General features: G+C 33.9%; 1 protein-coding gene across 7 annotated transcripts; it reads left to right on the top strand.

Annotated features, from left to right (window-relative positions):
• Positions 1–3349: 3349 nt before the first annotated feature.
• On the top strand, positions 3350–10527 carry LOC109015013 (30S ribosomal protein S17-like). 7 transcript variants are annotated; one of them, XR_004802011.1, is made up of 5 exons: positions 3368–3631; positions 6824–6951; positions 8646–8839; positions 8929–9076; positions 10279–10527. XR_004802011.1 is itself a non-coding variant. In XM_018997508.2 (4 exons), exons 2-3 carry the CDS (start codon positions 8678–8680, stop codon positions 9073–9075), a joined length of 309 nt encoding a protein of 102 aa, XP_018853053.1. In that variant the 5' UTR covers positions 3350–3631; positions 8646–8677; the 3' UTR covers position 9076; positions 10279–10511. The 7 variants fall into 7 exon arrangements, 5 of the variants coding, with proteins under 5 accessions (XP_018853053.1, XP_018853050.1, XP_018853052.1 ...); XR_004802010.1 differs by having other exon boundaries at positions 3376–3631; positions 8603–8839; XM_018997508.2 differs by lacking the exon at positions 6824–6951 and having other exon boundaries at positions 3350–3631; positions 10279–10511.
• Positions 10528–13109: the final 2582 nt, after the last annotated feature.

The raw sequence follows: 13109 nt of genomic DNA on the forward strand, positions 1-13109 counted from the left end.
ATTATTTTTTCACTATTATTCACATAATACTTAAAAATACCTCATTACCCAGACTCAATTCATGCATTCCCAATCCTAAATTATGGCTACGTGTTGAGTGTAACTTAGTGGCAAATGATGTATAGGTTTCGACTAGACTACACACCGGCCTTCATCATCTAGAAATTGTCAATTTTCATCTATAAATAGAATGTAACCCTGATGCCAAAACTCATCATATCTTTCTTTCTTTATTGCTTGCAAAAACTCTATGAGACTATGAAATCGTTTTAGAGCTTGGCTCCGAGGAAGTGGTTCTAAGTTCTAACACCTTAGAAAATATCTTCAAGAACGAGTACTCTTTCTCAAAAACATGTAATATTTCCACTTTGTATGACAGTAATTAGATAAATAAGACTATCTCTTGGATATAATCTCTCTCATGCAAAAACGTCATGGTCTTTGGTATTTAATAAGAGAAAATACATGTTCTCTTTAAATGCAGCAAGACGCATGTAAAAGCTTGATATTTTTAAATATATTCGACCATAAAATTTTAATGAATTATTCTATTTTTAAATTGGTATGTAGAGCATACCATTTACATCACTTAAATTATAAGATTTGATTTGTAAAATTCAGATTTTAAAATTTCTCGTTCAAATTAAATTATGTCATATAAGGATTTACTAAATATGTTATTCACACCGACTTATAAATAGATATTTTCAATTTTAAAATGTTGAAAAACCAGGTTTGAGTGAACTTTTAGTAGGAAAAACATGTCAAATATGAGATTTGTGTAAGAGGCTCTAAAATTTCTTAATAGACTCATATACCATTCTTGTTTGGACTTTTGGGAGAAAATTGGACAGAGAACCCGAACGTATAAAACAGTTTTTGGACCCTATTCTTGTAAATCCCATTTGGATATATAAAGTGAAAATGAAACATATTAGTGTGACTTTAACATGATGGGTAACGTTGTTTTGATGATGAAAAGACCCATATAAACCTGGTATTACATCTTTAAAACTATTTAGTTGATTTGTTTGTATTTGGGTATCTAGGATTTTGATATGGGGATTGATTTAATTCACTTTGACTTTTGTTTTTGGTTGATTCATGTAGAGTAGACAAATTGAGGTGAAAATCCCCTTAACATGAGATATATCATATATTATATTGTTCCAAGCTTTATTTAATTTCTATATACCAAAATTAATTTTTTTTTGCCCCCAACAATTCTTTCAACTTAATAGGTAAATTCTAAAAAAAGTTAAAAATTAAATTAAATTTACGAGAATTAATAATTTTATTAATATAGACCCTAAAGTTTTTTATTATACCATACTAAGCTTTTTAAAAAGAAATTCAAAATGAAATAAGTATTAGAAAAATTATTTAAGGTTGACATTTTGTATGAAAAAATAGTTGAGAACTCATATACCTTAGATTTCATTAAAAAGGAATATTTATTTGAGATATCAATTATAGCATTATATATTGAATGTGGCGCCAAAATATCCAGATTTTACATGAAATTTATATAAAATAGTCTAATACTATAATAAAATATGAGTTTATGAAAACCACCTATTAGGTACTCTTGACCTTAGGGTTGAGTAAAAATTTGAAAATCTCACTCTTACTCTGCTCTGGCTCCGCTCCGACTCTGACGGAGGTTTTTTTCCCTGAGTAGTCGGAGTCGGAGTTGGAGTCGTAGGTGGAGTTGAACACTTGAACTTGAACCGACTCCGACTTTGCATTCGATTCCGACACCGATATTATATATATTTTATAAATATATATGTGTTTTTGTATATATTAATCATAAATATTTTATATAATTATATTTTATATAGTTAGTTAAACTCCATACTATATAGCATGAGCTCATTATTATTAAATAATATATTTATATTATAATATATATATATATATATTAAATTGATTAATAATAGTTTAGTATATGTAAATATCATACTATTACAATATTACTACCATTTAACAATAAATTACTAATATATAAATATAATAACACGTAATACTAATGTATAATAACTAAAATATAATAACATTTAATAGTAACGTATAATAACTATATATGTAGTAGTAACACTATAATAGTATAATATATAGTTTTAGTATATGTTAATGTATTATAAGAGTGCATAATATATGTATAATAGTATAGTTAACTTAATATGTTAGTATTAATATTACTATAATTATATATAGTATTAATATCACTATTAATATAATATATAGTATTACTATTACTATTAATATTGGTATAGTTTATAGTTAGTTAGTATTATAATATATATTTATTTTGATAAATATACTTTATCAAAATATAACAATGTATACCAACTACTATTGTAAATATAGAACTTTATATACTCTTAATATATAAAGCAATTACAAATATAACAATAAATTACTAATATATAAATATAATAACGTGTAATACTAATGTATAATAATTAAAGTATAATAACATGTAATAGTAATGTATAATAACTAAAGTACAAAAACATATAATAGTAATATATAATAACCAATGTTCCAATATATAATATATAATCACTAGTGACTGGTATAATAAATTAAATATAGAATACTAAGTCTAATATATAATTAAGTTATAAACTAATAAAATAATATGTAATATTTTAGTAGAATAATATGTAACTAACTACTAATGTATAATATGTAATACTACTATACCCATATATAATACTAATTATACTCTAGCTATTAATAGGAATAAGTTAGACACTAGCTATAGTAAAAGTATAATGAGTTAATAGCATGTAATCAAACACTATTTATAAAAACCATTGTACAAGTCTATAGACTATAACATGTAATTGTTAATAACATGTAATATTATAGTATAATAATATGTAATTGTCAATAATCAATCATATAGTATAAGTATAAATATTAACAATAATAAATTATAGACTTATAGTCTACATTTAATACCAATGTATAATAATTCTATTTTATTTTTAGTCAATATAGTACAAGGCAATTTAAATAATAGTTTTCATTAATTAATACTAATAATTAAATTGAGTGATGGAAAAAATTATAAAAACATAAATAGAATGATAAGTCGATAATATATAATTAAACACTATAATATGATAAGATATTAAAAGTATTATATGAATTTATGATAAATGATAACATATAATTAATAGTAATAATCAATACTAACAATTATAAAAACTACAAATAAAAAAACTTAGGGTTAAAAACCTAAACAAAGATTAAGATTAAAATTAAATTTAGTGTCACTTCAAACAAAAAAAAATTAAATTTAGTGTATCCATACAAATCAAAGAAAACGGCGCCGTTGTTGAACCCCCACACTCCCGTCCCGGCGCGGCCTCAGTCCCTCACCCAGTCACTCTCGTCTCCCTCCCTCCCTCCCTCATAATTTCCATTTTCCTTCGGCTTCAGGCTTCAAAAAACCCTAGCCTCCACAGGACCACTCTCTCTCTCTCTCTCTCTCTCTCCCTGCGAGTCTCGATCTCACCCTGCGCAAGTCCCCCCCGACTCTCGTCTCTCTCTCGCCGAGTCGCCGCGCGACCTCACCCTGACCCAGTAACCACCCCCGCAGGCAGCGGTCGACACGGTAAGCCTCACTCTCTTCTCCCTTCGTCTTCTCTCTCTTTGTGTAAAATGTGAATCTGTGTAATTTTGCAATGATATGGTTGTGTAAAATCTGTGTAATGTTGTGATGATATAGTTTTGTAAAATCTGTGTAATTTTGTGTTGATGAGTTTGTGTAAAATCTATTTAATTTTGTGATGATGAGTTTGTATAAAATATGTGTAACTAAAATAGGATGGATGTTGCAGACTTGCAGTTGATGAGTTTGAGTTAATATCGGGGCTGTTTTTGTTGGGATGTTTTGAAGGAATAAACTGTGATTATACTTGTTTGGATGGATGTTGCAGTTGATGAGTTTGTGTAAAATCTGTGTAACTAAAATAGAATGAGCTTGGGGCTGTTTTTTTGTTGTTGCAAGGAATGATTGGATAAAACTGTGATTATACTGGGGCTGTTTTAATTTGAGTTAATGTTGGGGCTGTTTTTGTTGGGATGTTTTGAATGAATAAACTGTGATTATACTTGTTTTTGGAGCTGTTTTTGTTTGTGTTGTGGTTTGGGGCTGTTTATATATTAATATGATGCTAAAGTTGGGACTGTTTTAGTGAACATGTGGCCTGTTATATTTTCTTTCTGTAATTGATGGTGTGGTTGGGAAATTAATCTGTGTTCCACAAAGTTGAACATTTTTATAAGTACAAAGTTGAAGTTTTATCACCTTTAGGAATTCAGACTTGACGAAATCACCTCTTTTTGATAAATGAATTTAGTGCAAATACGACATAAGTTGTCATGTTATTCCCTGAAAGTCCTGCTGATGTCTGTTTTGTGGCTGACAAGCTTGAAAATCATGAAATTTTTTTTTTTTTTGATAAGTAATCGATAATATTATAAATAGAGATAGGCAAAAACCCAAGTACACAAGATGAATACAAGAGATAAAACCTATCTAGGTCAACGAAAGGGAAGCTAAAAAGTCATGTACATTCAGGCCATTAAAATCTATAGCAATGGCCCATAACATTAAAGTACTGAAAAGTAAAGCTCTAAGTTCCCCCGGCGACCGCTCCTTGTTTTCAAAAGTCCGATCATTGCGCTCTTGCCAAATACACCACATGATACAGATCGAGATCATTTTCCACACCTCCTTAATTTGTTGGACTCCTCTCGGAAGTGTCCAACTAGCCAACAGATCAACCACGGTTTCTGGCATCACGAAGGGTAGCTCTACTCGACTGAAAACTTCCACCCACAAGGGTCTCGTTATCTCGCAATGTAACAATAGATGATCCACTGTCTCACCTGATCTCTTACACAAGCAACACCAGTCTAGTACAACTAATCGTCGCTTCCTCAGGTTGTCAGTGGTCAGAATCTTCCCCCATGCTGCTGTCCATGTAAAGAAAACCGCTTTCGGAGGCGCCTTATTTCTCCAAAGTCTCTTCCATGGGAACTGAATGGTTGTGGTGTGGGAAAGGGACTTATAGAAGGATCTAACTGAGAAGATGCCCTTACCCGACGGGTTCCACCATAAGCTATCAGCTTGCTGTCTATTCGGCTTCACAGAATATATGAGGCTGAAAAAGGCTTCAAAAATGTCTACTTCCCAATCTTGTGCCGCTCTACTAAATGTCACGTTCCATTGCACATGATCCCCTGATATAATCATAAGGTCCTCAATGGATGCTTCCTGGTTGCGAGCCACACGGAAAACAACTGGAAATGCATCCTTTAGGGCCTCACTCCCACACCAAATGTCCTCCCAAAACTTAATACGGGATCCCCTCCCCAACACTATTTTAGAATGAGTAATAAAGTTCCCCCACCCGCGCCTAATGTGTTTCCATATCCCCACTCCACTTGCCCCATTTACCTCTTTTGTGCACCAGCCCCCCCATAAGCTTCCATGTTTATACTCAATCACCAGTTTCCATAGAGCTTCGGTTTCCATATCATGAAAATAAAGATTGGATAACTTATATCACGTTCCTTAGTTGAATTGAGAAGACCATCAACAATGCTTGCATTGGATTTTTGGAGTTTGTAAGATCATTGAACTGTTAGTGGTTGGAGTTTCTTAGTCTCTTTGAACTGTTATATAGTTCTTGGAGTTCGGGAACTCCTAAATTTCATGGTATTAATGTTATTCTCTGTGAAATTCATGGAGGATAATGGATATTTACGGCATAGCAAAATTCATAGTTAGCTTTGTTTTCATTATCATTTTTTGGTTGGCATAGCAAAATATTTTCTAACTAAAATCTTTTCATATTTTTTTTAAACACAACTTAGAAGTTGGAAAGGCAGTGTGGCACTTGGAACATTTAATTTGTTGTAATATGTTTGTTGTTGGGAACATTTTGGTTGGCACTTAGAAAATGTTGGGTTTCTCTTTTTTTTTTTTTTTTTTCCAAAATTAGAACTTAAAAAATGTTTGTTGTAACTGTTGTTAGAACATGTTATCATGATTGATGTGGATGATGGGTGTGGATGTTTATTGTGGACTTGAAGTGATTAGTTGGATGTGCATGATGGATGATGCGTTGATGGGAGTGGATGTTTATTTCAGTGATTAGTCATTTTTAATTTTTTTTTAATTTTTTTTAATCATGTTAGTAACTTAGTATGTTACTTGATTTTATTTAGTTTTATTTTTTTGTTATGTTTTTATTAAAAAGTAAATTATTTACTTTACATTGTGATTTTTGAAAAAAAATTAAATTTAAAAGCTTACAGAAAAAATTCTTTTTTAAAAAGTGTGCCAAATATGAAGTTGAAAACAGTAAAAAAAAAGGCCCAAAAAAATCCCAAATCCGACTCCGCTCCGACAAGTCGGAGTCCGAGGATGGCCATACCGACTCCGACTTGGTCGGTGCTCAGCCCTACTAGTTGACCCCTCTTTCCGAAATAAATATTAGGTACTCTTGGAGTAAAGTGATAATATTTACTTTATGTAATTAAAATTATTTATATAATAATTAATTTTAATTGACATAATATTCTATAACAGGATGTGAGTATAACGTGTCTATAATTTATTAAAAATCTCATAATTGCTCTCACAGTAGAGGAATTACACTTAAAGTCCTTATTCTTTTTTATTATCTTTTGTTGGCCCTTGTTCTTTTTTGAATTTACCATCAAGGGCTTTCCAAGCAAGCAAACAGTATAAACTAGAAAGACTGATGGGGGAGAGCAATTTGGCTGTTCCCAGGAACAAATTACAACACAATATAAATAGGCAAACATTTCAGATCTAATTTTGTAATCATTTCTGCACTCGGAGCTCACGCATTGCTCCTGTTCCCTCGAGTCCCTCCTTCTAGCATCTCATCCCAAAAGGTTCGTCTCTCTCACTCTCTCTCCCTATGTTATTGTTTTTCAACTTTAAAGATCGCTTGAAATCGCGGATTTGCCTTCTTCTTAGATGTTTAGAAATTCGAAGAAAATTGTGAAGAAATTGAAATCCGAATCTTGTTTTTTTTGTCACGTTGTTTTGGTGTCTCTGTTCAATCTTAATGTTAAGATGGTATGTTTCCTTTTCTTCTCCTTCCCTACATTTTGTCGGAGACCATACATACTGTCATTGTGTCTTGGATTTTTTCCATAATTGAAGTTAGTGAATTGGTGTCACATATGGATTCTTGATCTGACATTTGAGAATCCAATGCATCTGAGGGCTTGTTATGAAGTATTTGTTCTTAATCCTACTAAGGGTCGCCGAAACCCTAAGTTACTAACTCCTTTGTCCCCGTCGCCGCCAGTATGGTTCTCTGTCACTATGTCTCTTTCTAATATTGAATCGTTGTATTAACTCATTATTTTTTTAAAATCTGTGAGTATGGTACCCGTTTTTGTTCAATTTGAAATTGACTTATCTCTGTTTTTCTTTTTTCTTTTTTTCCCATTTGGTTTAGATTTGTATCTGTGGTTTGTTTTGTTTTATCTACAGAAACCATTTTTTTTGTTGTTTATTTGCAAATTTGTAACCTAGAATGAGAAGACAGGATCTGATTTTTGTAACCCAGACCTCCATTTGTAACCCATTATATATCTTTGCATGCATACATTGAATCTCATTTACAGTGTTGAACTACGGCAGTGAAGTTCCACAAAGACATTGCACCCAGACCTCCATTTGTAACCCACTATATCTATCATTGCTACAGAAGAGCTGATTTGAGACATTTGAGTTGTTACACAAAGACATTCATTCAAAGTATAGTCATGACATGGTCAGGCCAGAGATGTAGACTACTGCAATGACTAACAAATCCTCTGTCATTTGTTTTCACTAGACGAATGGCTCTTAAAACCACACTAACTTGATAGACTTACATTTACTTGTTTTCAGACTAACATTTAAAAAATGTTACAATGTAGCATCTAAAATTATTTTTTTAGTGAACTCTCTCAATTAGTAATATTTTAGTGAGGGGGGGCAGTTGTTAATTAATTTCCTAATAAGTTTCTTAGGCCAATCACTTTCCAATCTCATTATCTTACAGAAAATAATGGATTATTTTTTTAATGTTTGATAATTGGTTTGGGGGGGATTGAGAAGCCTGTCTTTAGTTTAGTTACTCTGCTTTGCTTGTTTGAGGGGTTGGAAGATGGGGGAAGATTTGTACCAACTTGTGTTGGCCTGTTGCTTTGATTTTGAGTTTAAGTCCAGCAATGTACATTGCTGGATTTTTAGTGAGCTCACTGTATTTTGATCTAAGCCACTGAAGGTGATCGACACTAGTTATGGATTGAAACTGTAAATCACAATATTTATTTTGTTCTTCCATGTTTTGTGTAATATTGTGTACTGGCTGAATTAATTATGAAGATTTATTTTAAAAATTTTCATTATAATTATAATACTTGTATCTGCCCTAGCTTAAATTAGAAATGCATACTATTTCCTATTCCAAAATTACCATAATAATTAGAATGAAAATATGACACTCTTGGTTTACTAAAAGGGAGCACTAAATTCCAATAAAAGGAAACGGTGCATCTTGAAGGGTATCTAAACCTAAAAGTTACAGAGAGAGAGAGAAAGAGGGGCAGAGGAACGGAGATGAAGCAAGTGGTAGGGATGGTAGTATCGAACAAGATGCAGAAGTCGGTGGTCGTGGCGGTGGATAGGTTGTTCCATAGCAATCTCTACAACCGCTTTGTCAAGCGCACCTCCAAGTTCATGGCACATGACGAGCTCAACCAATGCAACATCGGAGACCGTGTAATTCTCTTTTTTTTTTTTTCTCTCTCTCTATCTCTCTCTCTCTCTCTCTCTCATCTCCACCCATTAATTGATAAATTGAATTTCAGGTCCGATTGGATCCATCAAGGCCACTTAGCAAACGTAAGCGTTGGGTTGTTGCTGAAATCCTCAAGAAAGCCAGAATTTACGAACCACCCTCCTCTGATACTCAATCACCACCACCATCCTTGCCTATTTCAACACCCCCCTCCTAAGGTTTGCTTAAATATTTATTTTGAGTTTGCAACATTTATCTTGCACTAAATGCTTGTTAGTATTATTATTGTTTACATCAAATATGATCAATCAGGAAATTGCTATTTTTCATGAAAGCTCTATCTGGAGATAGCTTCAACTTTTTGGACTCTATTGCTATATTTTAATGGTAAAATAATTTTTTTTATATAAGTAAAAATTTATTAATGCCAATAGGCGTAGCCAAGTACAATGGATGTATACAAGAGAAAACACCTAGTTGAAGTGCAAAAGAAAAAAGATAAATCCATCTAGCAAAATGAACCTAACAAAGCCCTAGCCCAAGCCCAAATATGTGCCTGCCCCAAACCACCACCACTAAAATAAATTTATTAAAACAAGTGAAATAGGCGTTGCCCAATTACACATGGAGCATGCAAAAGAAAACACCTAGTTACATTCCAGGAATTACTGGGTATATATTTTTTTGGTACTATCTACTGCATTTGAAAACTATGAGCTTCCACGTTACTGGGTTCCATGTTTATTTGTCTCTAACTTGAGCTTGATACTTATTCAATTTCTCAATGAATCAAACTTGAACTTAATGAAGGTCGTCAGTTGCCAAAGGACTGTGCCAACTACCAAGTCACAGAAATGTTATACGCACTACAAATTTTACAACATTGTTTTCTCAAAAAGTGTTATGCCTGTTACTAGTGATGCCAAATGTGGTATCAACAAGTTGTGTGCTTTGTGCTCCGAATTTAACTAGAGCTGGTGGTGTGTGATATAATTGTATGACATTTGACGACTTATGTTAGTTTGTAACCCTGATGTAGCAAAATTTGTAGTATTATTCACTAACAATGAGATGTCATAAGTCGACAAAATTTGACTAACAATCTCATTGCAGGAAAATTTGTAGTATTTAACCACGATTTAGCAAAATTTGTAGTATTGTAACCATCTCATTGTTAGTCAAAAATAATTTCCATAAGTCGTCAATGTCATAACTTCCAATTATATCCCTATTTTTGACTAACAACGAGATGGTTTTTACTGTATTAAGAGTAATGCTATGGTGCTTTTTTCACTAACTAATTGCAGTAAACTGTAACTGAGGAGGAGATCAGCCAAAGCATAACCCTACAGCTTCAGTAATAGGAGACTGAATAGCAGCCCTTTTTAAAATGTAGTTTTGATATTTTATATTCTTGCAGGTGATGTTTTATACAGGACACCTGAAAAGCTGAGAATATTGAGTTCTAGAGGACAGCCGGTTCCAAGAGCTGCTCAGTAGCATCTGCACAATCCTTGATGAAAAGTCGAGATTTCTATTTTTTTTTTTTTAATTATTATCTGTACCTTTTGAACGGTATAGACTGAACAGCTATTGAGAGGGACTTATAGCATAATTTTCTATTCAGTTCTCTTGACAATATCTTTAATTTCACTTCTGTTCAAAACTATCCAAGACGCAATGGTTTCATTCATTTATTGTTTAAAAATGGGCTAAATATGGTAAAATAAAGAAGCTACAATTTGACTCTGCTTTGACTCAGACTCTGATCCAATAAATTAGAGTCAAAGTTGAATTGGAGCATTATGTAAGTTAGAGTCGGAGTTGGAGTTCATATTCAAACTCCGACAAAGTCGGAGTTGGATTTCCTGTTCCTAGACACCGACTCCATTTGAGTCTATGCTCAACCCTAAGTATAACATCTTTAAAACTATTTAGTTAGTAATTAGATGATTCGTTTGTATTTGGGTATCTAGGATTTTGATATGGGGATTTCATTCACTTTGACTTTTGTTTTTGGTTGATTCATGTAGAGTAGACAAATTGAGGTGAAAATCCACCCGACCTTGAGATAGTTGTCTCACACCACATAACATGAGATATATCATATGTTATATTCTCAGTGGCAGAACCACGTTGTGCCAAATTTTTTATATTTCAAAGAATTATATGTACATATATAGAAATTCTTGCGTGCTGTCTAAAATTTTTTAAAGGCAAAAACAGTCATGACCGCTCCAAAGCGGAACTGTTCTATATATCATGTAAGTATGATGATGGGATCCCTTCAAATTTTATTTTTTTGGCCCCTAACAATTCTTTCAACTTAATAGATAAATTCTAAAAAAACTTAAAACTAAAATTAAATTTACAAGAAATAATAATTTTATTAATATAGACCCTAAAGTTCTTGATTATACGATACTAAGCTTTTTAAAAAGAAATTCAAAGTGAAATAAATATTAGAAGAATTATTTAAGGTTGACATTTTGTATGAAAAAATAATTGAGCACTTGTATCCCTTAGATTTTATGAAACAGGAATATTTATTTGAGACATCAATTGTAGCATTATATATTAAATGTGGCATCAATTGTACATAAAACTTGTATAAACTAATCTACGAAGTAGAATAAAAAATGAGTTTATGAAAAACCACCTGTTAGGTTTTGTTGAGAATAAAATCTCTAAACATATTTGTGAGGAGATTTTTTCCCGGCTCCAAAGGAATTTCTTAGGCCTAAGCCCATCGGGAGGGGAACTCACTAAAAGATAAAATATGAGAGAAGAAGAGTGGACAAGAAGGGACTAAGGCTTGGAAGTGTCAGGAGGCATGAGAAAGTAATGTCAGGAGAAGAAAATAAGGGATTTGACATAAAGCAGGAAAAAGAAAGGTGTCAGGAGAAAAAAGTAGGGAAGTGACTAAAAGCAATAGAGCAGAAGATAAAAGGCAAGGGAAACCTATGGATAGGGGGTTCGACTTCTTTCGGACTGGGACTTCTTCCAACTTGGGGACTTCTTCTTCAACCTGAGAGCTCTAGAGAGAACTTCTTTTCCAGCGACTAGATCTACAGTTTCCATTGTACAGTGTGAAATGAGTGGCTATGAGAGACTGTAAACAAACTCCTTATAGTGAAATTTCCCCTCCTCAAACCCTAGTGGACATAGGCTTAGTGCCAAACCACGTAAAACTGTGTGCCCATCTCTCTTTATTTTCTACATTTAAATACTATTCATCATAATGGACGTACACATCAACACCATACAAATGCACCAGACACTGTCTGGGGCTCCACACAGCACCGATTGAGGCCTAGCTCGGAAGACTCAAGTTGCTGAAACTTGGCCCAAAAGCGTACAAAACACGATGTTAACAGTGACGCCATCTGTGAGATCGTTATGGATCTTGCATATACTTTGTATGCCTGCGATAACCCGTTTCAGGTGGCTCGAAAGTCAAGAACGAGATTTTTCTTCGTGTACATTGTCGAGATTTTTCTTTGGCACCAGAAGCGGAAGGAGGACAATTTTTTAGCGCGCTAAATGATCTCCGAATGAGCAGATGGAAATCTTCCAAATTGGTACTTTTGACTCTCTAATCTTTTATTTTTATGGTTATTTAGCAAGGAATGGCGCCTGGTCATTTTTGCATGGGCACAAAGCCAAATATCCCAGCTTCTTGAGTGGTAAAATACTCAATTTTGAGCATACTTTATAAAATAAGAGAGAGAGAGAGAGAGAGGCCGGGATACACAGAACAATCATGTGAACCGCGGACAGGGACCCAGAGTGCACTATGCACATAAGTGAATAGTGCACTGGAGCTAGTGGTCATGCATGGCATGAACAATGCCATGCACGTACCACTTGGGTGCACGTTGTCGTGCAACCAGGAGCTCGCGACACCTAGCCGTGAGCCTAGACCACCCATCGGTGGCCTCCACTCAAACCACTGGCGAGAAGCCGTGTACGGAGGTACCGTGGTGCACTCCCCTATGCTCACAAGATAGGAGCTCAGCCCAACCACGGCATGGCCTGGGAGGGACGCCGCCGGCTGCCGGCCGCCACCTGGCATGCCTGCGCTATCTATCTCCGTTAGGGCTACCTGTGACCACCGAAGTTAGCCAACGACCGCCAGAAGCCTCACACCTCAACTCATAGCAATAAAATAATTTGAAGTACCATGGCCCCGCCGTGGCGCAGCACGAGAGTGGCACCAACGGTCACATAGGTGGCCGCTGATGCCGTCTG

Source organism: Juglans regia, chromosome 7 (genome assembly GCF_001411555.2).
Source record: "Juglans regia cultivar Chandler chromosome 7, Walnut 2.0, whole genome shotgun sequence".
In the NCBI taxonomy this organism is placed as follows: domain Eukaryota; kingdom Viridiplantae; phylum Streptophyta; class Magnoliopsida; order Fagales; family Juglandaceae; genus Juglans; species Juglans regia.